Below are 27,879 nucleotides of genomic sequence, written 5' to 3' on the forward strand. Positions count from 1 at the left end.
GTGTTACGTATAATCATGTTACAAAATCCCATCAAGTTAAAGTTTTATCGCAAGAAGTGTCTTCCGCAAAATCGTTCGAAAAAATTATTAGACGACAAGACGAATATTAAACAAATAAAAACATCATCTGCTGCATGTAAAGACGAATATTTAACTAATAGAAATCTATCGATTATGACTGATATGCAGCTTCAATCGGATGTCGTAGACAACGTTTGTCTGCGACAGGAGAAGCACACTAATGCCAGAACATCGAATTCATCCTCCAGTACAGATTCGCAAGATTCATATATTTTGATAGCGACTGAAGAAATGCCTGTAGTATTAAAAGATACTAACTGGGAATACGTAGACTATTGTGATATCACTGAAACTATACAAAGTAACAGTACTGCGAAAAAGTATTGTAGTCCTAAATGTAGTACCGCTTGGTTTCTAAAGATTCGCCGCGAGATTATGAAGAATTGCCGCAATAAAATTCATCCTGTAGCGATATGTGTAAATGGGTAAGTTTATAAAAAATCTATGCTTATATATATTTCTTTTCTTTTTAATAATAAAACTTTTAATAATCTCTGTATGAGAGTATTGCGTTAATAAAAGCTATTTCATTAAAACACATAATATATTAACAAAGTACAATAAATAAATAATATTATATTAATAATAGTCATATATATTATAAGATCACATAAAACCACAGGATTATGTAAAGGATACAAATACATATTTAATAATAACATTGATATTTATTTTATATATGAAGATTTTATCATATATATTATGTCGTTATTAATAGACTATGATTAGCATTCCATATGTATTAAAATATAGTACGTTTCACAAATATTAAGTAGATTTATTTTTAAATGCAGCAATAATGTTATAAAATTCTATTTATAACATTAATAATTTTGTTATCACTTAGTTGATGTATATATTATTATTTCCGGAATTTGTTATTATCGCTATGCCTTATCGCATGCAGAACTGATAGCATAATATTCAAAGATAGTCTGTCTACCCACATTCGAATGTGGCGGATGTTCCACTGTGATAATGCAACTTCTCACGGTCTTTTACGAAGACATTCGATAGATTGCACGTGGCGGGGGAGTTTAAAGACCCTTAAAAGCGCGAGCGGCAAACCTGGTAAAGGCTCTCGCTTCGCAGGGAAACACGCGTGGATGAGTCATCCAAGTAAATAGTAGTTTGAAGTAACAGGCGCGTGTGCATGGTCGAGTAAACAGCAAAAAACAAGAGAATATATTGTGCGTTTTATTTGTCTCATGTGATTTTTACTATCTCTAATGTTTGTATATCAAAATTAAAACACAAATAAATAGAAAGTTTAATTAAAATAATTTTATCATACATTATATTGCAAAATTTGTGATTTTACAATTAGTACGATAAAATTATTTTAATTGTGATTTTAAAACATATATTTTAAATGAAGAAGAAAAAGTACTCTTTTTTTCATTTTAATGTCGTGATTATTATTATTCAATTGAATTTAAATAGCAATAAAAGCTTGAAATTTTTGTTCAACTTTTAATTAATAATTATACTTACTTATTAATATTAAAGATGTAATAAACATTACATATTTGACTGTACATATCTAGACTGTTTATTCTGTTATTAAAAATTTATGTTTTATTATGTAATCTGTCTATTATATTATTAAAAATAATATTATATTACGTAAACAATCTTTTCAAATGCCGTACTTTAAATTTAATTTATTGCTATTGGTTTGTTAATGTTTAACTTTGGTATTGTGACCACAAAACATATATGTATATAGTTGCAAAAGTCAATATCATCAAAAAATATCTTTATCACGTAAAGCTAGATATTCATTGCGTACATTACGTAGTCACGTATATCCTTTATTCAGTCCTGCACGAGCGAATGCTACGTGCGTCGCGTGCAGGCGTGCGCGACGCTCTTGCGCAGCACGTGTGTGTGGATTTCCTGCAGGCACCGAACCTGAACGCAGTAGGGTTCACGACTCCGTGATTCGATACGCCTTTTGTGCCTATTCTCTGGAAAACAATACTTTCAACCTGTCGGATAAGAACATGAGGATTTCAATGACGCGACGTGTCGAATAATCACTTCGGTTTTATTTCTGTATCTACGAATCGCAACATGAATGCAAAAAAAAACATGTATAATTTCTTTTTATTGTCAATAATTATTATTAATGGCTAATCGATTAAAATTAGAAGAGATTGCTTAAAATACAGAAATTAATCAAGAAAAACGAGGTCATTGAACATATCTATGTGCATAATTATAAATTCGTAATAGCTTTAATCCAGTCCAGATAATACGATACTTTAACATAAACACCGGAAACAAATCCACAACCCTGGCCAAAAGACACGATGCCGTAAATCGTTCTTTTACTAGCCAATGGTCCTCCGGAATCTCCGTTACAGGCATCCTTTCCTTGAGTTCCATAGCATAGATGATAATCACTTTTGACGAGTGTTGCATAAATAGAAGAGATTTTAACGCACATTTCAAACGGAACATATTCCACATAAACACCCATAAGAGTTTGAGCTACTTTTTCCTACAAATTACATAAATTACAATAAATCGCTTTATATATCTTTTGTAACTAATGGAACAAATTGATAAATAAAAAAATGCAATAATTAAAAAATCCAAATGACATTTTTTTTTTCAAATGTTCTAAAAATACATATCTTTTAAATGTCTAATTATATATATAATAACATTCATCCAAAATAAGAATATTAATTGCGTAAATCCTTACATATTATAAATTAAGCTTACTTACAATTCCAGCATTTATATAGCCCCAACCACAGACTAAGAGTTGATGCTTTATTCGGTGGTTTGATCTCGGTAAACGAGCTGGTCGAATGGTTCTCGAAAAACGAAATGATGGTTTTACTTCCAAAAGCGCGATATCGTGCTGGAGCTTATACTGGATATTTGTCTGATTGTATACATAAATGTTTGTCACTTTATGCACAGATCCATCCTTGTTTGTTTTATTAGATCCAGCTCGTACATGATACTCTGACGGTAATTCCGGGAACTTTCTAAAAAGCAATGCAAAATATCGAAATTATAGAATTAATTTGCATTTTTTGATTCATAAATTTTAATGAGAAAAACTGATGTAATTTCATTATAATGAGAGATAAAATTAAAAATAATATATTTTTTGTTATATTAAAATTTTATTACAAACAATGGAGAGCGGTGAGAACCCATGTCCTTCCTATTATACTAGCACCGCACAGAAACCCCAATGAATTGTGTAAAGAGAGCTGTAAATGAACTGAAATGAACAAATTATATCTATACATTAGTAAGTAAGTAGTTAAGAAATGATATTAACCATAAAAGGTCGATATTTTATATCAATTGCTTGTCCTCCGATAATTTTTGGTTGTGTTTTATACGTTACATTTTCGATGGATGTTTCAATCAGGAAACCTGAAGAACACGTATAGAGAATGATAAATAATGTATGGCTAAGGCTCGCATCGAGAATAATGAGAATAATACCATTTAATTATTGTTTTAATATTATTATGTGATAATAATATGCGATAACAAAGGAAATTAATCAACATTCATCTATTGTAGAATGTACATAGTTATTCATACCAACGAAATAGAGAATAATGACTGCTCCGCGCATTTTTCCTGACTGTGTCATGATTCAATGTGAACGGGTATATGTGTAAAATGTGACGATCCATTTTGCCGCGACTGTAAATTTCATACACGACATATTCCGTGAACGTTTAACTGAAACGGCGCTGATACTATCGCAGTTACGGTATTATAACAATATGAAGGATTATGCAAGATTTATGTAAGTGTCGTAAATGCAAAAAGATAAATTAAACTTTATCATTTCTTATCCTGATGAGTTTAATATTTAGCAGGCAACAGATTTATTGTAAAGATTTAAAAAAAGCTCTATCTTCGAGCAATATAAAACTGTCATTGCATTTTTAGATATAACGTAAGATTATGTGCAACTATTACATATATATATATATATATATATATATATGGATTTATATAAAAATTAAATTTACATTTAATAAATTTTTGAAAGTAATATTATATAATAAATAATACAAATTATTTTTCTAAGATCTTTTTTCTTATATAAAAACTCTCTCTTTGTCTTTTTCTACATTTACCTGGTACTATTTATGAAACTAAAGCGTAGAAAAATTTTATTATTATAATTTGTATAGAGTATCTTATTGAACTAATATTAAATTACAAAAAATAATGTAATTTTTATAGAGTAAGCACAAAAAAAATTAAAAGTAAGAGGTTTCTTAACGAAGAATATAAATTTAATTTAAAATTTTATTTTTTCAATTCTCATTTACATGTTTTGACAATTAGTTTAGTGTATACATAATTAATTTTTCTGCTTGTTTTTTTATTAAAAATATATATGTTAAATGTATATAAAAACTACATATATTTTCTTTCTGAAAAGTATACATATGTTTTTAATCGTTGTAATGTTGATTTCACACAAATAAGATATTTTATTAAATAATAAAACTTAATTAATTAAAAACAATAATCTACGTTCAATCGCGGATAAAACTCATTCTTCCTCCAATTCTTCAAAGTTAGATTCATCTTTATGCTCTCCCAAACAAAACAATGTAGAAACAAAACTGATGGTCTCCATAAACATAGTTGCCAATAACAAATTATTCGCGAGACATGTTAAAGTTCTCTTACTGTTTCTGTTTTGCACTCTATTTATGTGATTAATAGAATGCATTAATCTATCAAAGGCTTCATCAGTTGCTTTTCTTATCTCTGTAAAAATATATTTAATTAATTTATAAAATACATCTTTTGCAATACACAAACTACATTAATTGTCCAAATTTAAAACTAATCAATAAACGTAAATTATTTGCTAAAACTATTTCGATGTCGACATGAAATATCTTCTTAAATTAAATAAAAATTAAACAAAAATTAGAACAGAGAAATTACTAATTAATACGATAAAACATCTTTTCATAATAATTAATATCAATACTAACGATCTTTTTTGCGATATATCATAAGATGGTTTATTTCATTGTTTTCATCGTAGATATCATCGTCTATCATTACGCTATTTGAATCTGTCATATTAATTGACGGTGCATCAGTAGGAATCTGCATGTCATTGTCTGTGTCATCCAAATTTGTACATCCAAATAATTCCAAAAGTTTTTTCATCCACTTAGACAAGCAGACAAGGATTTGAGTTTGCCATGATTGCTTGCGAGAATTTCTAATATCTTGAATAAAGAATTTTTGCATCGCTAATGCAGAACGATGAACATTATCAATAGCAAACATTGTTTTCCTTAATATTCCACTTTTGTATAAATCCAATGATACAGATATCTTATTGTACCTGAAAAAAAAATTATACATATGTAACTAAATTTATCAAATGCAAAATTATATAGATCATACATTTTATCATGAAAAATCTAATAATATGTTTGAAATTATAATATACTATTATATACTTTGTATTGCAATATTAGCAGAGTAGTAATTATTAAACATGCTAAGAGATAAAAATGTAGGAAGAAATATTAATTAAAAATATAAAACAAGCAACATAATTAATTTATCTTATTAGTTTTAAAAAATATTTTTTAATTGACTGATATTTTTCATTGCATTATAATAGAATGCAATAATAGCATCCAATACACGTACTGAAAGAGTAATGCCATTTTTTATTTTAATATATTTTTCTGGTATATTTTGCATTTGTATAGTACATTTTTGGCAAGTATTATTGTTGTGCCCATTATAATATCTTATCAAAAAATATTATTATATTACCTTATTACTGTTTTTTTATCCTTATTATGAGTATAATATTTTGAAAGCGTATTCAATCTTCTGCGACCTTCTTCATAAATCGTAAAATATTGACACACGTCATATATAAATTGTCTTCCCCATCTGCTTCTTGAAAGAACGTTTCCGAGTTCATTTGCAACATGACGAAGAGGTGACCGTTTAGATATTCGATGGTTCAAAATCTTTTCGTAAATATATCTTACTCGCCGTGTCGTAGTCCTCGGTAATTTTTGATCGAAGTTGCAGCGAACGCTCGCGCTGCCGTCTTCATTAACATAAATCTTACAGTCACTTAGAGTTTCAATAGCAGTTAACCATGGTTTGGCAAAAAGTGTACGATGAGTGATCATTTCACGAGAGTTTTGCCTCGGTGATGATACGCAAGCTACGAGATATCGCAGCTCTTTGATACAATCGTCATAATGATTGGCTCTTTTAACCAATGAATGACAAAGCAGCGCGTACAATTTTTCACTGCCATTATTTGGTGTATAGGAGAATTTTGGCTCTACGTTGAACCTAAATGTTTTCACATTACTGTCCAGTGAACCTGTTATTAAATTTACAAGAGTTTGATCGAGATAAAAAAATGTAAGATTTTTTCTGTCTTTTACCGCTAACAAACATTTGAATAATTTTTCATTAAATGTGGCAGCATCGTTTATAATGCTTAGAAACTTGAAACTTTTCATTGTCTTGTGTGATAATAATTCCTGAAAAAAATGTACATACATATGTGATTCTTATAACTTATTTTTTTCATTACTATGAAGCATTACATATTTTTTTCTTTCTCTTTCTTTACGACATATGTATATAGAATAAAGAATATAATTCAATATTTTATTTTAAAATATAATATATTATCGCACACTCAATTAATTATATAACTCAAATAAAATAATTTTTGAACTTACCTTATCCTCGTATAAAGTCACATTATGTCTATCGAAATAACGATCAATCGTGAACCAAACTTCTTCTCCTATTCTGACAAGGTCGGATAATAAAAGTGATCCTTGAACTAAACCTTCGGTAAACCAATTTTCAGAGATTGTAGAATTCCATGATGTTCGTTTAAATTGACGTTGAACTGATGTAGTTAATCCACTAGCTCGCGCAAATTCCATAAGTTTTGTTCGTATAATCTTGCTTATTTCACTAATTGTGCTTTGCAAATTGCCTCCATCGAAAGATGATATTAGCGTTGGCTGAGCAATCGGTCCAGTCAATCTTATCAAGAAATTTTTTATCGTTGCTTCCGCTTGTTGAATCTGTTTTGGATTTATCAAAACGAATGACGTATCGTCCGATTGATTCCTTTGAGATGTGGTCCATGTATTAACATTATCATTATAATAAATACGTTCCGCCGTTGCACAAAATACTGTAATTCCTGTGATATAAAATATAAGTTATAGAAAAGAAACAACATATTAATTATTGCGTGATTAATTTAATTATCTATATATTATTGATATGGAATTAAAAATATATTTGTTCTGCCTTACTTACGAAAAAATAGAAACAATATAATTAATTTGCATCGCATGTTTGAGCTAATTAAAAGTAGCTAGTCCGTTTGTATGTAAATTCTTTCAGATGTATGTGATGCATTTTATCCAGAACAACAGCAAAATATTTCTTATAATTTTATTTGTACTTATCTCTTTGTAAGTCGTATGTGGACGTACATCATAAAAGTTTAAAATTTATGTAGACGTTAATATGTGTCGTCTCACAGATAACATAGCAAAATATTGAAGTATAGTGTAAAATTTATATGAGATTACTAAATAATAACTAGCATTTATAGTTTTTGTAAAAAAATTAATATTTTCCGTAAAGAAAGCTAACATTTTCAATACTATAATAATCTTGTTATTGATGTTTTACCATGCTGTAACGCAGAGATATATGTACATATGTATAGTATCAAGCGAAATGGCGCCTGCGTTCATGCACCGCAATGATCGGGACGCCAGTCTGGGTAGCAGCTTGCCAGGAATCAATTCCGTACACAGGTACTGGTCTAAAATTAGTAATGGAATGCATTTGTATTATTTTCTTCGTAGGATTGACATTTCTATTGCAGTAATCATTGTGTTAATTTTTTATAAAAGTGAGATTAAATATTCTTTGTATTCGTTATGTTTTGATAGTATATTGATTGATATGAAGAAGACTAGAAAGTATATTGATTGATTAAATATACGTTATATCCAGTGCTAACAATTGTTGACATTTGTAAAAAAAATACTTTTTATAAAAATTTATTAGTTTTATATTTTGAATCAAATTAATAGTTTTGCTAGAATAAATTTTGTACACAGAACAGATAATATGCGATATAGGTGTATATGTAGTGCGTAAAATGCGTTTAAATCATATTTTTTACATTGGTGATTCGTCGATATTAATTCTATGCAGTATGTTCAACAAAGAGATAATATAATAGATGATGTCATTGAGGTGACAGAAACTCTGCGACTGTTGAGTCATTAGCATACAGGAATCTTAAAATACATCTGTGACATAAAAATTTAATTAGCCTAACATCGTGACTATGAGAGAGATAAGAGAATAAATTAAATAAACTAAGCAAAATATTTCTTTCACACGCGCACTAACATAATTTCTTAGTATAATTTTTATTTAAATATTAAATATTAAATAAAAAATAACATAAAAATAAAATTAATTTTTATTACTTTATTTTAATTCATACTTCTTGGAATGGAAAAAGGAAACAAAGCATTCTTGTAAAAATAAGATGTTGTAAAATTAAAATTATTTAAATGTATATAAATACAAAGATTTTTATGCACAACGGATAAGAAAAGAACGTTTCTGTGGCTTGACACTAGGTGCCATCTACAGGGCGATCAAAAAGTACAAGTGAATGGTGAAACTGTCATTTGCGAAGTGGAACACGCTTACTAGTTGCATCTATATTGCTCTTAACACCAGCCGGCATCTTTTCATTGCGAAACATACTCAAATTCCTCCGTATCACGAAAATCGATAGCAGCAGGGAATGTTTTTGTGAGTGCGCGTTTTTTCTGTACACGTGTACATAAACATCTTGCGCAAATTCCACATAGTCACAGAATAATCGTAGGTAGAAAATAATACATCCTTTGGAGAATGCTGGATTGTATATAAATATCTTGTAACTGACGGATAAGAAATCAAGCTACGAAGATGGACGAAGAAACTATGTGGAAAGATTTTTATCACAAGATTGTAGAAGAGAAATTGACGAAAGAAAATAAGCAACAAGAGAAATCGGAACATGAGATAAGGTAAATTAATGTCAACTACGTTTGATCATTTCCTATGTTCTATGATTTTTCTCGTTCTGCAACTTGTACTTTGCTGTAAGTTTTCCACAGAACAAATATGTCTTAAAAATAAAGATACAGAAGAAGTCACAATTTTTTTATAAAAGGAACTGAATATTATTTTATTATTAAAATATAAAACCAGATTTCATATGTATTCAAGTTAATACATTAAAGTTTTGAAATATTTTAAAAACATAATAATAAATATATAAAAAAGGACATTCAATTTTCCATAAATATAATTATACAAATATAAAAATATATAAAAAATGTTATTGTATTATTAATAATTTTAAGAAAAACAGAAAATAAACTTTATTGTGTATGGATCTGTATGTGTGTGTGTATGCGCGTGACGTATTTGGCACGAAACTGAAAGTCGATGAGTTCTGCATACATACTCATAATTTTCACGATTGATGATAACGTCTATGATAGACTAGATGAATGCTCTTAACTCATCGATGAAATATTAAATTAGATTGTATATAACCAGACGTGCGTATAAGATCTATTATTAGAATGAGAGAGCAACATGAGGCAGTTCAGAGTAGGGATCGAGTTGAGTTCTATACCTATATGTAAAACATATAGGTGTGCCTGTATATATATTCCATTCCACAGACCTGATGTGCAAGGTCGTTATGATGTTACATGATTCATACCTTCCAACATCTTTATGAGAGATAATTAACTACAAATGTCGCGAGAGACGTGAAATCGACCATCTGTGAAGAAATTTGTCAGGTGTAATTCGATTTTATCGACACAAATAACTTATTGTCGCGTTATGAATTGTTTCTAATACAAAATAATACTAATATTTAAATGTGTGTATTATTTAAGCACTTGAATGTAAATATAAATTTAAATTCATTGTTACATGACAAAAATAAATACACGCACACATAAATTATAACGAGAATCATACATGTAAATTATATCTTAAAATAATAATACATTGATTAATGAGCGCGACTTTGCGCTTATTCTATTTTTATAGTATTTTCCGCGGTTACCCAAAAGATTTGATGATGCATTGTTGCGAAAATATCGCGTATGTCATATTAAAATAATCGAGGGAATTCCCTGGTTTCCTCGATAGTAAGAATGATTTGATAAAGAAGGGGAAAAGCACTTTAGATCATCGCTCTAGGTGAATGGCCCGCGTGATCGTGAATCGTCTTGAAACATAAAATGATTATATGATATCTATCTTAGTGAGTTTCAAAATTGGATTATTATACATAAATACAAAATACAAATACTTCAGTATTTACGAGATTAAAATAATGAAAATTTTTCTCAAGTGAAGGTTTGTATATGCAACAACAACATTTTATGTAATTTTGTAATGTCATAGATTCTGAGCGTATTAAAAACTCATTATTGAATCTAACATTTTATTTGCTTATAAAGAAGCATACAAAATGATCTTGAACATTTTTTAAGAAAATTAAATTTGATAAATTATTTTCCTGTTTAAAAAATATTTAATTAATTGTTTAATCACTATATATTAATAAAGCAACATAAAGACATCTATATGATAAATATATTGTATTAATAAACTTGAAGCTGAAAACAGGATTGCATTCCAGTCTAGCAATATTATTTCGAGGTCATTCATATCATGGAAGGTTGTCCTCGACTTACATCACGATAAATCTTGCACTTATTATTTATAAAACAACACTTCAGTTTCATATATCATAATAATGCAGCATTTAAAGATCGGTCCAGCAGGTTTGTAAATTTAAGCAATAAAAATCGAACGAGCCAATTACAGTGAATAATAAACATACTATTTAATTTTTATACAAATTTCTATGAAGAATATTAGAAAGCTATAGCAATGTTTCGTTGATTTTACACGGATTATAAGTGAGCTATAAATTCATATCAAGTGTAATGCAAATTATGATTCGCGATTAATCGATTAATATAACAAAATCGATTATAAGAAACAATCCAATTGAACAATTTAATCTTTAATATTATTACAATGCATCGTAAGAGCTTAAAAGTAGATGACAAAGAAGAATAAAATAAGATTATATAAATGTTTTTCGTACGACGATCGGCTGCAAAGTACCCAACTGGCATGCGTCCATGAATCACTTCGTTCTTGAGTTAAGAATAAAAGAGGCTCAAGAAGACGCAATGCATTGCTTCGAAAAAAAGGAAGGCAGCAGTGACGCAAATGAACAAACATCTTTTTTCTATTTTTTTCTTCGTAATTCGAGAACGAACTTCCCGTTTTATTTTTTATAAAATGTTCGAAAAAGCAGATTGTTACTCTGATTATAAATTAGAAATCATGATTAATTTTTTAACTGTTTTTCATTCTTCTAAATATTCTTTTAAAAAGAAAAATGTACGTAAAAAATTTAAAATTAAGGGTGTACATTTGATCAAAATTATTTAATTAATCAATTAGTTACTTAATTAAGTTGAGATGATTCAAAAAGTTTTTCTTTTCTTTTCTTGGGTTTTATGCGTAAATTGTTTCTTGTAATAAACCTTGGTATAAATCTGAATGATCAGTAAACAAGCAAATCCCAGAGATACTTTTATACGTCTTATAAACTAATTTCTGCTTATCCCTCAATCGTAAAAAGCTCGCTTATCTGATACTGCGCACAATTTATTTGCAATCTGACTTCATAACAGTGTTGGCATAATGTATGCATAAATTTCTAGGTAAGAAGAATGTAAAAAGGAAAAACAATATTTAAAAATAAAGTATATTAAAAAAACAGATTAGAATATATTAAGATTATATTATATACACACATAATATTATACTTTCATAGCAGTTAGATATTATTCTATCACAACTTTTTTCATATTTTTGAGAATGTGTATTGTTATTATAGCTCTAGATTCGTTTAAATTATTTTATTATAAATTTAGTAGATATCACATTCTCGATTATGCAATGTGCTGCATGTGAATCCTAATTATCAACAAAAGAAATATAATTTTAAATTAATATATCAAATGTATTACATATTATATGCACATTTATTGTTATAATAAATTATAATTATTATCTTCTTTCAAGCCAATCTTATTAACTTACGTAATTTTAATTATACCTCTATCGCAAATTATTGGAATAATCAGATGCCAAGTAACATGTTAGTACCTCCCACCTGCTAATCTTTTACCTGTTTCGCATTTGAAATACCAGTTTGTAAAGAAACAAGATCCGGCCCATATGTGTTTTATCCCACTACCGAAACTGCTCGTATAAATCTAGCAAGAGCCGATTTAATTTCATGGAATTTCTAGGCTGTAATTGTGGGAATCTCGTATAAGTCATAATACGTGTGGGTTTCCATTTACGTAGCAAAAAAGTAAGTTCCGGTTTTTATATGATCAAGTCATAACAGTATGACAATCAGTGTGAACGAAGTCGCGAAACGAGAACATACAAACCTCAAGAGAAAGATAACTTGATTAAAAAAAGAATCCAGCCTACAAAAATGTGAGCAAAATATTAATTCACTGTCAAGTGTCAGTTACTATAGTACTTTGCAACAATAAATTTTTGAATTTATTATCAAAGTGAATAGTTAAGTGCGAGTGTGTATAAGAAAGCATTCAAATTTATCGTAAAATTTGTAAATTTTTCATAATTAAAATTTAATTTTGTAAGATTCTATTTCTTATAAGTTCATTTTCTATTCAATTTTAAACTAGATAATCTTATTGATTAGTTTAAAATAATAAAAGTTAGAACGTTATGAAATAAAAGTCAAGGGCAATAGTAATCATTAAAATATAAAAGCATCATCTATCTCTTGCGTGACTTTCGTTAGACGTGTGTTGTGTGTGTTTCTGCTAAAGGACTAAGAAAAGGAAAATGGCACACTTCGAAAAGCTGGACGAAAAACATCCATATTATGCGATCGCTGCATTTCGAATGTCTCAAAAACCGGAAGCAAAAGCAGTGACCGTCGCAAGATTTTATTGGAAATTTGCGGCGTTCAACTTTATTAGTAAAAGGTGAAACGAGAAAATTTTCATGTGATTGCAATCTGTATAGAAAAGCTTATGTTGTGTGTTAGTATTACGGTAGCATTATAATGCTTTTTGTAAACCACGTGCTTTTCAAAAATTACGCTTCTTGTACACAACGATTTGTGCACGCACAAACACACATATTTTTGCCTAAAAATATTCGAACTTCCTAAACACTTCCGTTTTCTCATATTTTTGTCTTCTTTTCTTCTAAGCAATATATTAAAAAATAGCAAGATATTAATTTTAAATATATCATTTCAAGAGTTTTAAGTATCTTATTTATAAATATTTTCTTTCTTTTTCTGAAATATAATTTTATTAATAGAAATATCGAAAAATTATAAAAGCTTATAATGTATCTTCATATTTATTGAATCGTTTGTACAACTGTTAGAATGATATGAGCTTTGTAGTAGTGCTACATTTATATTATAGTTGTTGTATCAATATCAAATAAAAAAAATAAATCTTATTTTAAACAAAAATATTTAGATAAAACATTAAAAACATAAAATATTAAAAATATAAAAATAAAACATTAAAAATATAAAGATAAAACATAATAAAATATTTAGATAAAACATTATTTGGGCTAATTTATATTTTTATAGTAAAGTATATTTCACATTTTTATTTTTTTTAATACATGTATAAAGATATTGAATAATACACACGGTATTTATTTATTTTTCTATATGTTTTATGACAATTGCAACTATAAGAAGTTTACATTTCTTATATTTTTATATTTTACAAAATGAATTTTATTTTTATAGAAAACATATAACAACAAAATGCAAAATTTTATAGTAAATTGTAGATATAGTTAAACTATTACTATTAATGTAAAATTTTTTTCTATATTTTTAGGGTTCAAGAATCGGATGGCAGCTTTTTTGAAAATCTCGGCACACTGCTTGCAGAAAAAGTTCGCGCTCAAGAACAGACAGAAGGCCCGCTTCCAAAGAAAAAGGATAAAACGGAAGAAGATGAAGATACCTTAAGTGAAGAAGGAAGTATCACTGAGCCAACTGATGCCTTGCTGGAAACTGACAGCGATAGAGATGAAATTGAGGATGCTCGGAATTTCTTGGCCGAATCGATGGGCTTAAACGTGAGTTTGAATATTTTATATTAATACTTATAATAATATATAACATTATACTATAATAATATACAACTGTACAAAAAGTAAATATCAATATAATAATAAATTATAAATGGATCTTATATATATATATATATATATATATATATATATATATATATATAATTTTTTAATTTTTGTTCTTAAACGACCACAAAATATCATACAATTTTATCTTATTTTATAGCAGAATCGTATTTTTATATATAATCATTATTTTTATAATTTAATATACATATAAGAAACATTAGAATTAAATTGCTTAACTCAGATCTCCCTTAAATTCAAGCAGTTGCCAAGATCTGTAATCCGTAGTTAATATTAGAAGATTAATAAATCTTTTTTTAGAGACGATATTATCGCATCTTATTTTGAGATTCTAATTTCGAATAGCTTATGATATTGCAAGTTATTAATGACTACTTTCGGCAAGAGAACGAATTCTCACGCGTTAACGGCAAGCAGAGTTGTCTGAAAATATTTCGAGTAGTTCCATACCACATTCTCTACGTCAATAGATAACGGATGGTCTGTTCAAGATCGAAATGGCTCTTTAATGTTTGTAATCCCTACGCATAGCAGTCGAAAGAACTTTTATACAACGCGTTACATTCACACCGCACATAATTCAAGACAGATTCCTTGACATGGGAAAATAATTTTAAACAAGAATTGTATTAACTGTGTAAAATTAAATTACATTAAAAGAAACTTAGTGCATTTGACATTCGTAATTTATATTCATATTATTATATAAATAACTCAAAAAAATTGATTAGAGATTATTTCTAATATAAAAAGTGAGAAAACTTATAATTAAACATTTCGTGAAACAATTTAAAAATTGAAATTCTATAAATTTTGAATAATCGTAAATTAAACAATGAACAATTAATCTCGTTACGGTACCGTTAAGTTCATAATAAGTATGTATGATAAAACTATTTTATATATCTGTTATGAATGATTCTTCACGTACTTTTTTCGAAGTTACAACATAATATATGTAGTTAACCTTTTGTATTCATGATAGATATTTATGATTCATGTTTCTGCTCGTTAGATCGAAACTTCATATTTTCTGTATATTATTGTCCTGCCACGTGATTGTAACGATCGGTAACGGTATTGATTTTTCTAAAGGAGTCTCTCAGTCCAGCACGAAGGGTAGTCGGAGTTAAACGTTCCCTTGCGTTACCATACGAAATCATGCTTTTCTTCAGCAGTTTAAATTTTAGCATTGACTTTGTTTCAGTATGAAATAATGCGTTTAATGAAATTTGACGAACCACTTTTTACTAAAAGTGAAGAAAAAGAGAAAAAATGCGTAAGTCTGAAATCAACTAAGCCAGTTTACTTGCACATTATATTGCCATACTCTTGCACTATATCCTATCTTAAATTTATACATGTTATATAGTTTGTATTAGATATCTCCATAAAAAAATATTTTATTACTTATAGTTTACAAACGCACACACACACACACACACACACACACACACACACACACACACACACACACACACACACACACACACACACACACACACACACACACACACACACATAAATAGTTTGATTGCAAAAGATTCATTAACGTAATGAATATATCCTTTCATACATTTCTATAATTTGTTTTGCGTGATGTCGTATGTAATAAAATATTCCAATAAATTTTCATTGGTTCAAGAATCAGTCGTTGTTCTACAAGTTAAAGTTGAACTTTGATACAAAATAAACGTCAACAGTTAAGATGCTTCATCGCACGCAATAAATCCTTAGTCAGTCCAATATTTTTATGCTATCGAGAGAAAAATAAATAATTATAAAATTTATTAATGTATTAAAAATTTACAAGAGATACATAAACAAGATAAATGTATATAAGAAATTATAAAAGAAATTCAGAAGTATTTATTAAACAATACTCTTCTACCTCTTTTTCTCTCTTTCTTCATAAGCATATCTTTATAAGCAATTTTGCACCTATAGGATTTGATTATAAAATATACAGGAAAGTGTCGATCGCAAATATTCTCAATATAGTACAATTATACATTCACACGTGCATCCTCCATACGGGGTGTTATGCTTAATCGAGTAGTTAAACTCAATCTGAAATGAGATCCACGTGTTTGTGCGTTAGCAAATGCACAACGTTACACTACCACGAAGTAAGTCTTCTAGTCGATGTACGACGATTCTGATCCGTCGGTCCATCTATTCCTGGCAGTGTGGTGCTCGCCTCCGTCAAGTTCCTGTCTTGTCGTCTCATGTCGATTATCCTTATTACCTCTTTATCGCTAATTGTTATAATTTAATTACCTAGACTGTCAAATATCTTCAAAATATTTTTACTTTTAGAAGTTCTAGAACAAGAAAGCATAAATGTACTTGTGTGTTTTTACGATTAATGTGTGGATAAGTCGATAAGGAATAGTGAAATTTATTTTTATCCGTTGTAAATTTGCTTTAATATCTAAAAAATTTTTGTGAGTTGTGTAAGAAATATGTATTCTAAAATTGAACATAGATAGATAGTGAAATGCAGTTTGATTTGTTATGTGTTGTGATTCTGTGTCCTGCAGAGAAGAGTAAATATCATCAGAATAATTACAAATATTTTATTATAAAAATTTTATATCTTTTCATATATTAAATCACGCATTTCTAATATAAAAATAAGTTATGTTTAAACATTGATTAATAAACAACATAATAATATAAGAAAATTAAAACTAAATTATAACTAATTGTATAATCTTTTTTGATAAAAATTTAAAAATTATAAAAAAAATAAAGAAAGAAAATTTTTATAAATGTCAGTATAACGATAAAAATATAATAAAATATAATAAAAATATATAATATATTTAGAATATTTGTGCAAACATATAAATATAATTTTTTTATAGCTTATTCAAGTACAATGTTAATATAGTTACAAGCACGTTTTGAGTATTTACTAAATCGTAAAAATAAATCGCTAGTCGGAAACAGGGTTGGACTGCTTTTTCTTCTTTTGTCCAATAGCCTTTCGTAAAACTGGCAAATTGTCAGACAGTTTAAAAACGAATTGAATCGTCACGTGGTGTCGTCACGCGCGTCTCAATATTTATAGTATCTAAGTTATCTATTTTCATTACTAACAAATTTTTTTGTATATGAATCAAGTGCCTTTTGTTATTATATAATTTTAAGATATTTTCATATATGTTTTACAATATATATATATATATATATATATACATACATATATTGCATGTAAAAATAATAGATATACTATAAATATAAATTATTCAAATTTATTAATATTATAAAGTAAAATAATTATGATTATTATATAACGTCGTATATACATAATAACTAATATATCCTCGTCGAAAATTAGACTCGGTAATATAGAGTGGGCGTAGAGTTGGACCGTTCAAAATTGCATAATTTTATGAAAATTAAACGAGGCTGGAATAAGAAGAACAAAAACATGTGATCCATACATTCACACATTCTATTTATCATACAACGGGTGTCTCGATATGCCTTGATGACCAATGAACTAATTGTCGGTATATCAACTTTCATTGGACGTAATTGCGCGAACGTATGAACGCAATGTGGTTACACTTGTCCTGTAGGTCATTCTAAACGGGATACGACACAGTTCTTTTGTGCCCAGATTTATTACGTATTTTCAGACTGTTTAAATACATAAGGGAACATGGTCTTCTTTCCTGAGAACATATATGTACATCTCTTTACTCGCTGCAAAAGCATAATATAAAATTAATAGGAAACTATTAACGTATATTAAATATTTTATGATGTTGTTTGCTCGACGGAAGTTGTTTTCATCAACATTTAATTTAACCATGAAATATAGTGTAAACTAAATCTCACTGTCAGAGTCAATTACACTTGGCAACTATACCTTTCAGTGGACATTGATATTGAAGGCTGTGCTCTAAATTCTGGTCTTTTCACATACTGAATTGCTGACCTCCCGACCTTCATTAGAAATTAAAAGTTCCTATACGTAAGAAGTAGAATATGCAAAATATAAAAAAAAGTTATCCTATATTTTACAACTTAAAATAGTAGTAGCAGCATTTTGAAATTTCTAGATCTAGCTTATAATGTTCCTAATTTAATTTGTAATTTTTTATTTAATAATTTTTAAAAAATTGTGTAAGATGCAAATCTGATTTTTGATATGAATCTGATTTTTTAAACGTATTGTATGTATATATAAAATGCTGAAAATATTCATAATATTATTGACAATTCCAAAAAGTTTGTGTATAGTAAGTGTGTGGGAATAGTTTATTTAGAAAGTATCTCTTTGAAATCGCTGGTATGGAATCAGCTATTTTAAGCATGTGTTACCATATTATCAACCATCTTTTTGCGAGAATGATAAGGAATATTTGAAGATGTTAGAAAACCGCGGTATATATTAAAATAATAACATATAGCATAAAATTGAGTGATATTATATAACAATAATGCACTTGCTACAGTTTTAATTTTTTTAAATTTGTTAGTAAAGCATATATATTGCTGACCGATTTAGCCAATAATCAATAATAATATGCAGTTTACTAACAACCTAAAATTTATCACAACGGTTTAAATTTATCTGGTTTCTTAAAATATGGTATTGCCAACTTGTTTTTACTCTGATAAATCGACAATAAATTTCTTATCCATAAGTGGTCTAAAAAAACATCGCCAAACAAACGAACTTTAATATTGTACACAATAAAAATAGATAAATAATTTATTTTCAAAACTTAATTTTTTATAATTGTTTTAATATTAAATAAAATATTAAGTAAAATAAGGAAAATAAAATATGCTCAATACACTCAAAATTTTATTTAATTAGTGATGATTTTACTTTAAGTTTATTAATTGATATAATCGTGCACGCTTATATCAAACTCCATTGATATCAGTTAATTCCAAAATATGACGATTTATGCATGCTACGATCGATAGCGATCGTCGATTATGCATACATACGGTCAAATGTGCGACGACTCGTCGTATTATCGATAAGAAAGGTCGTAGTCGTTGTGGAAGTTCATCTTGAAAATGCGTTTAATACCGCAACAAAATTCGTCGATCGCGCGTGCGATAAATCGGTTCTTTCTCTCTACAGTGCTGTTAGTAACACATGAAACGCTTTCGGAAAACAATCTTTGATTAAAGTAATAATTTTTATTCCCCATTGAATGTGATCACAAGGGTCACTGCGCGGTCAATTCTTTGTTTTTACGCAAAATCCGAACATGTCGGTGTGAACAAGTTCGAGGTCTGATTGAGCCAGAATCAATGATGCATAAACGTCATTGTTCTTAGCTAACAATGTAATCTTTTGTCCTGCGTTTCTACGGGTCATTGTCGTGTCGCTCTAGATTTCTCTTCCCTAGATCTGCAGTTTGTTATCGTCGTCAAAATCGTTGGAGACGAAACGTCTGAGAAAATTGTCGGCATATCGGTCACTAAAGAAACCATTTTGATTTGATTGTACGTTTAACAATGACTCTTTTGGACACACGTAATGTGTACCATGAGAGAACTGGACATATAACTCGATGTGACTATATAATTGTTTGCGTGATTCTTATGAGTCTTGTTTGTAAGTTCGGGAAGTGAAAAAAATAGCTAAATGAGATTCAATATGGTGAGCACAAATCCGCCCCTAGGGGCGGCCACCCTTAATCGTATGAGAAATACTTTTTGCGGAGTGCCGAAGGCTGAAATTGAACGTAGAACCAATGCACTTTTGCAATCCATGACGGTGAGTTTGATCATCAGTTATCCCAAATTGTTGTGATTAATGATGAGAAAAAGTCGTAAGACCATCTAAAATCTCTTTCCAGAAAAAAACAAATATTTATTAACTTTTATATTCCTTTCTTTTTTCTTTTTTATTCTTTATCTCTTTTTCTTGTATTTATATTTATTTTATTTATATGCTTCTGTACATTCTAATTCTTTTAATTTCCTTATTTAAAAAAAGTTATTAAAATTAGTTAATGTCATGTTATTTTTAAATTATTAATCAGAAATTATAAATCTCTCTCTCTCTCTCTCTCTCTCTCTCTCTCTCTCTCTCTCTCTCTCTCTTCTTGAATTACAATAATTTTTAAAAATTCAGATATTTTATGCTTTACATGAAATATTTCACAGGTTTTTTTAATTTTACATATGTCTATATATATATATAATAAATCATTTAAAATTACTTTTCTATTGTGTGATTATAATACTGTTGTCTTAAAAATAATGAATTAAAAATATGAATAATTTGATTAAAGACTTTGTACTTTGACTCGCATACGATACCTTTAACAGAGCTTTGAAAAATAATACGCACAAAACTGTCTTGTATTATCTATAGATTATATTGTCATAAAACATATAATTAGCAAATTCTTAATTAAGAAAATTATGTGAAGTGAAAGTTCAGCAAAATAAATTAGATGGGGCTATTAATGATAATTGATAAAGGAATATCTTATCATTATATATATGTCTTTTGCTACTTTGTGATTAATATTAGACATGATGTACTGTTTATAGATCGAAGAACTTTATGCTGCACTGCTGTATATGACACAACATCAGATTGGCTTCGATGTTTCCAAAGAGTGTAGCCAAGAAACTCTTTTGAACCACTTACAAAATGCTTTTAAAGTCGATAACGAGACACACGAAAGAGTGTTAAAAGAAACGAAAAATCTCGAGGTAATTTGTATAATTATTTTGTAACAAGTAGATAGTATAATAAATATATATTTTTATAATAATTTTATTGCACATGTTTTAGCCACCAGAATTGCATCTGAACGTTGAAGTGATCGAAGCCAAAGAACTCATCTCCAAAGATTCTAACGGCAAAAGTGATCCTTTCTGCGCCCTTTATCTCGAATCAGCCCCGACCAGAAGATACAATACTGCCGTGAAAACTTGTACGCTCAGTCCAATTTGGGAAGAACATTTTGAATTGTGAGTAAAATATTCACTTCTTTCCTACTTTTGTGAAATAATTAAGACATTTTAAATAATTTAATATATAACATTATATTTTTTAATTTTTGTCAAAATTTACTAATCTCTTTAAAAGATTTAAAAAAGAATAATGTAAACGTAATGTTTGAAAAATAAGCAATAAATTTTTAGGTCATGAAAATTTTATTAGTATATTAAATATCCACTTAAAGTTAATAGATTATACATACTATATTTAAAAAAATAATTAAAATTAAAATTTTATTTTGTACTTAAAAAAATTTTATATCGAATATTATTGAATTATATATTTCCATTATCTAGGCCATTAGATGATCCTGAAAACGACGTCTTGTGCCTTGAAGTGTGGTAAGTTATACTGCTTATATAAAATGTATTATTATTAATTACTATAATTCTAATACAATGTGCTTTCCAGGGATTTTGATGCTGCCGAAACTGTGCCTGAAAAAATGAGCAAAGTTAAAGATGTTAAAGGTGTTCGTGGTTTAGTTAAGCTAGCCAAGGAAATTGCAGTAACAGCTACGACTGGTAGTCATGATAACGAATTCATTGGTCGATGTCGAATACCATTAAAGGTAATCTAAAATTTAATTAACATGTGTATATAGTATATGTTTCTGTAAAGTGTACATATATTCTGTAAAATATATCATATTTTTATTTTTTTAATAACACATATTTTTGTAAGAGAAAGTGCTTATAAAAATGAATATATAATCCATTTAAATTTTAATATTACATTAAATATTAAATATTAAAAAATAATTAATATATTATTTATATCTTATATTTATATATAATATTTAATTTAAATGTATATATAATCAACTACTTTTTTTTTACTAAAAAAGCATTTGTTAATGAAATTATATACATATAATATATTGCATTTTATAACATTTTATTAGATTTTGTATAAACTTTTTATATTTTTATTATTATTTATGCGTTTTATTTATATGTACATACATACATAATATATATTATATATATTTTTTAGGATATACCAACAACGGGACATACCATGTGGTACGCTCTAGACAAGAAAAACAAATCCAAACGTCGGGGCGTTGTAAAGCTGCGATTGGCCTTTAGCGCGGAACATAATGCACAAGTGGCCGCACAAGAACATCGACACCTATTGCGAGTGTTATTACTTCATGAGATCGAAACGGAAAAAATCGAGAAATATTGTTGGTGTGGCCGGTGGTCGGCACCTGCCGACGCTCTAATTCTTCAGCACAGCGCTCAACGTGGTTTACTAGCTAGAAATCTCGCATTGGCACAATGGGTTGAATATGCAAGGATTCATCAAGAGCATCCATTAAGTTTCACAGTTTTTAATAAGCTCGCGATTGATTTGTTAAGGCCGATGGACAGTGGTTTATTCTCTGTCGACGAAACTAGATTATTCTGGGATGCCACAAAAAAAGTTCTGTATTCATGTTTAAACAGCATACGAAAAATTCGAAGACTGACTTTGGGAGATAAAAATGTCATGCTGCAATTATCTGCTATTTTAGGGTAAGTATCTAACAATCTGTTTTATTGACATTGTTCTGTTGATCTATTATATCACATTTGATTGACATAAATACTTTTCTATAAATATTGTTAAATGCTACTTTGATTACTGGTAATAAATGCAATAATTTAATATAGAAAAATACTTCAAGAGATAAGTAAGATCTTTACAGTTCAATTATATTATTATATAGGATATTATCATCCATATCGTCTCTAAAAGTTCCTGAAGACATTGACCTCTTTCCGGTTAAAATGTACTCTTGGTTTTCTCAATTTGACGATGTTAAACTGGATGTACTTCAAAGCTTGGAAAACACAATTATACGAAGCTGTGCAGAATGGTAAATATAAAATAAAACCTATAAATTTCAAGTGTATCATTTGACAATTTTACTCAAGGTATATTTTGACATGTTCAAGGTTTGAACACATATTGAACAATAATTCACCTGAAACAGAATCAGACGAAGATGCACTTAGGTATCATATTAAAATAATTCAACTAATTAGATCAGACTTACAGAAGGCTATCGAGAATTATGACAAAGTATTTATAAAGTAAGTCATTTTAAAAGAAAATGCACAGAGTAAACATACTCAATAAAATACAAATAATATAATACAAATTAATTACATATTAATTACAAATTTTTTAGAAAAGTCAACGTTCCATATGCAAGAATGCTGTATATTGCGTATGAGAAAAGAATCAGCGATATGTGCATGATTATTATAGAGGATGTATGCGCCAGATTAAAACGAATTGAAGTTGACAGCACTGACAACGCAGAATTAAGTTTAGGCACAACTCTGTTTGAACTTTATCTTACACTTCAAAGATATGCTATGTGAGTTTTTATAATTTTGCAAAATTTTTACATGTGATATCGATAACTTTAGTCAATTTGCTCATCTGATCATTTATATATTAATTACAGACTTGGTCAGGTACTTTGTGCCGAAGGGCAGTTGGAGAATATGAAGATACAAAAGTATCATGACTGGTTTCGAGGTGGTGTTGCACATTGGTTAGACATTGCAGTATACAAAGCACTGAAACGCATTGATAGAGCAGTTGAAATTGACAGTTTGCAAGCAGTCGATAATAGCGTTCAATATAGTTCGAGTGCCGTGGATACATTAACAACTTTTTATCAAATCAAAGTTTTTTGGACGCAACTTGCGTGGCCTGACGTTGAAGGTTCCTACACATTCATAGCAAAGATTATTGACGTAAGTTTAAAAGTTTTTCTATTTAAAGTTTAAATATAATTAACTTAATATATATGTTTATTAATAGAAAAATCAGATATAAATAAAAAATCGGATGAAAAAAATGAAATAGAAATAATTTTAATATATATATATAATGCGAATTATTTGTCGCAGGATATTTGTAAATGTTCCATTGCTTATGCGGATAGAATGGCAGAAAAAGCAGAAATGACGACAGAATTAGAGCAGCTCTCACAAAGTAGCGTTTACGAAAAGAAATTTACAATATCGACGGCCTGGTGTTTTGCAATTAATAACATCGATTATATTAGAACGTCGATCGCACCTTTGGCCCAAGATTTAGGACTGCAAGAAATCGTAGAAGCTTTAGCGGAACACAAGACTCAAGAAGAGGCTGATCGTTGTCGGCAGACTCTACAGCTTATTATTGATAACGCCACAGATACTGTGAAGAACAAGATCCTAGAATTGTTGGAAGTTGTAGCTCAAAAAATGGCTCCTGCAATGAACAGGTACGTTAAATATAAAATTTGATTAAAAAGTTTATTACCTTCTTTACATGGAATAATAATTTTTGTTAATTTATAATTTATAGCACATTTATTGTTTTTAATTTAATTATATTCTAAAATACTGTAAAATGAGAAATTTGCTTGCATTTTCAGATATCTTATGGAAGGGGCCGAATTAATTGATACAACTAGCAACGCAATGGATCGTCTGCTACAGTATTTGGATAGTAATCTGGCAACATTACATGATAATCTCAACGAGGACAATTTTAAAAGAATTCTCCTGGTGATTTGGGAAATCATGTCTGAGACGCTATATGAACTAGTCAACACTAATTTAGAGGTACATATTTATGCAAATATATTTTTTTTCATACACAGCTTTCATTTTTTATAAACTAGTATTGTTGTTGTGTAGAAACGACGACCGCCAGCTTTTTACTCAAACTTACATCGCACTCTTCACACGTTAATCCGATTTTTTAATCTTGGTGCCGATGAAACAGCGAATGTGCAAGTTTTAGAGAAGATTGAACGTCTTTTAAAATTACATGGACTTGAAACTGCTGAGCTCATACATCGTTACCATCAGGAACGTTTAGAGGAACAAAAGGAAATTGAGGAACCTATTTATGGTCTTGTTACCATCAAAGCACATTTCTTCGATAATTCGCTGAATATACAGATTCTGAATGCCAGAAATCTTCGTTGTATGGATAGCAATGGTAAACAAAGTTATACATATCTATAAAAAAATATAAAAGAGTAATGTGGTGTTTGTGTGATGATGTAAAATTAATATTTGTGAAAATAACAAAAATATTATTAGACAAAAGGAAATAAAATGATGGAATAATACTATGTGAAGTTAAAAAACGATTATAAGTGGAATATCTGGTGGTACAAGTAATATTTATATAATTTAAAACAAATTTACATTTGACGTAATAACTAGTGTGTTGTAAAACGGATTTGTATAATTATTTTCTCATGTTGGGAATAAGTCACTATTTCAATTTTAATGTTTGATGGTTAGTGTAAACAATCGCGGATTTTAAAAGAAGGAATGATATTTTTTTTCGATTTTGTAGGCGATTTTATAGGCAAGCTGTCTACTCTTGAGCGCAAACTGCACTCAAAATCTAAACAAAGACTGAAAGAAGGGAAGACAAGTATGTAAAAGCAAATGTGAAACAAAGTTCTCCCTCATCATTTTTACATGGTTCTTTATTACGATTGCCTGCTCTCGCGAAAATAGCATTTTGGGAATGCATGAGCAATTCTGTATTGACGTTTTATATAAATAGTCTTTAGTGAATACAATGGTCTTCCTGGCGTTAAAAATTGAACACTGGCACGGAATATTGTTCATGTCGATTATCTATAATCTTATCTATATATATATATATATATATATATATATATATATGAGGTTTTTAAAATTATTATTATCAATATAAAATAACTAAACAAAGAAATTATTTTGCATAAAACTGAAATTATTTAATATTGTACAATTAAATTAGAGTTAATGATCTCATCGATAAGAATAGATTATGTCGACAGTGATAATCATCTTCACCGTGCATGAATAGTTTCACTGGGTTTCTTCAAATGTCTAGCGAATGTCTTTGTTACAGAGGATATAAGTTTATTATGTTTGTTACAGGCAAATGTGATTCCTATATTAAAATCAAATTACTGCCTGATGAGAAATTTGCGGATATTAAGGTGCCGAAAACGCATGTGCAGAAAGAAACGCTCTTTCCTCTTTTTGACGAAACATTTAACATGTTAGTAAATTAGCTTTGATTATTAATAAAAAAATTATTAATTAATTATATATAATATAGTATTCATATTTCTCTAACATTTTTTTAGTCCTCTTACTCCGGAACAGAGGACCATAGAAGACGCTATAGTAGCGTTTGAAATGAAAGACAAAGACTTTCTTAGATCGAGATTTATGGCTGAGGCTTTCCTACCATTTAGCGAGATTCCTGACACTGAACCAGAAACTGACTTTGCAACTTTAGAACAAGTTCATTTGAAACTTTCCCGTCCAACCAAAAAAAGTATGTATTATAAAATAAGTTCTTATAGCATTACATTTTAGAAACAATAGTTTGTAACAGTTAAATCATCGAGTTACAGAGAGTATTATATATAATATATAATAATAATTAATATTATATTTGATAGTTTACTTTTATAATTAAAAACTATATAAAACATGTGTCTATTAAATATGCACCTAATTTAATTATACGTACTGTTTGTGAATATTTTATAAATTTATTTAAAGGTACGGATGTCATTCGCGCATTGGAGCATCGAAAGGGAGACAATCAGGCAATGGACTTTATTTCAAAACTCAACACTAAAGCAAACTCTAAATGATCTACGTGGAGCTTCGATATGGATCTGCGTTTGGATCATTTTCGAAAGTACTCAATGCAAAATATATTCAAACAATTTAGTTTATACAAGACGTTTCAAGTTTAATAATATACCAACGTTGCCTTACGAAATGTCGCTGTAAATATTCCGTAACAAGTGTGCTTTAGTCATCGTGTTACTATTATAGCGCGATGCTTTGATAATAGATACTCGCGAATATTTTAAAGGCTGTGGATAATTTCGATTATTTCTATAACTATATAAAAAAAAATACTAAGTATGCATTTTGAAACTTTAAACAGAAAACTGTAAGGCTGAGTAAGTGCTATTGTAAAGAAACAAAACTTATATTTATTATAAGTAAAATGTCATTATATTGAGCAACTAAATATTTAGAGATACTTTTGTAGCAAAACTTATGCTATGACATACTGCAAATTTGTGGGAGAATATTTTATATTATATATGAAAATATTATTTGTCTAACGGAATATGTATATAGATTCAGTAATATTAAATAATTTATGCATGTACTTTATATGTTCAATGTTCACATTATCACTAAAAAATATAATTCTATTATATATATATATATATATATATATATGTATATATAGAATTACATATATATATATATATATATATATATATGGATATGTGCATATATGTATATATATATATATATATATATATATATATGGATTTGTATGAATATATGCAT

General features: G+C 28.4%; 3 protein-coding genes across 11 annotated transcripts; 1 reads left to right on the forward strand and 2 right to left on the reverse strand.

Moving 5' to 3' along the window:
- On the forward strand, positions 1–27,698 carry Stac (C2 and C2B_Munc13-like domain-containing protein staccato). Of its 9 annotated transcripts, none has more exons than XM_072903180.1 (19): positions 7,833–7,937; positions 13,116–13,274; positions 14,163–14,406; positions 21,031–21,195; positions 21,278–21,456; positions 21,784–21,828; positions 21,899–22,058; positions 22,484–23,007; positions 23,202–23,351; positions 23,431–23,568; positions 23,667–23,858; positions 23,949–24,243; positions 24,400–24,758; positions 24,912–25,101; positions 25,177–25,483; positions 25,850–25,930; positions 26,428–26,551; positions 26,640–26,833; positions 27,064–27,696. In XM_072903180.1, exons 1-19 carry the CDS (start codon positions 7,858–7,860, stop codon positions 27,156–27,158), a joined length of 3,681 nt encoding a protein of 1,226 aa, XP_072759281.1. In that variant the 5' UTR covers positions 7,833–7,857; the 3' UTR covers positions 27,159–27,696. The 9 variants fall into 9 exon arrangements, with proteins under 9 accessions (XP_072759277.1, XP_072759278.1, XP_072759281.1 ...); XM_072903179.1 differs by lacking the exon at positions 7,833–7,937 and adding an exon at positions 8,781–9,218; XM_072903181.1 differs by lacking the exon at positions 7,833–7,937 and adding an exon at positions 12,655–12,753.
- On the reverse strand, positions 2,253–3,743 carry LOC140671850 (trypsin epsilon). The gene is made up of 5 exons (XM_072903515.1): positions 3,661–3,743; positions 3,389–3,486; positions 3,235–3,317; positions 2,819–3,086; positions 2,253–2,587 (listed from the first exon to the last, which is right to left on the reverse strand). The coding sequence occupies exons 1-5, from the start codon at positions 3,710–3,712 to the stop codon at positions 2,303–2,305; spliced, it is 786 nt and encodes a 261-aa protein (XP_072759616.1). The 5' UTR covers positions 3,713–3,743; the 3' UTR covers positions 2,253–2,302.
- Positions 4,497–7,526, reverse strand: LOC140671674 (uncharacterized). The gene is made up of 5 exons (XM_072903186.1): positions 7,429–7,526; positions 6,831–7,309; positions 5,893–6,626; positions 5,088–5,449; positions 4,497–4,854 (listed from the first exon to the last, which is right to left on the reverse strand). The coding sequence occupies exons 1-5, from the start codon at positions 7,463–7,465 to the stop codon at positions 4,634–4,636; spliced, it is 1,833 nt and encodes a 610-aa protein (XP_072759287.1). The 5' UTR covers positions 7,466–7,526; the 3' UTR covers positions 4,497–4,633.
- Positions 27,699–27,879: the final 181 nt, after the last annotated feature.

This window comes from Anoplolepis gracilipes, chromosome 12, assembly GCF_047496725.1.
Source record: "Anoplolepis gracilipes chromosome 12, ASM4749672v1, whole genome shotgun sequence".
NCBI classification, from domain to species: domain Eukaryota; kingdom Metazoa; phylum Arthropoda; class Insecta; order Hymenoptera; family Formicidae; genus Anoplolepis; species Anoplolepis gracilipes.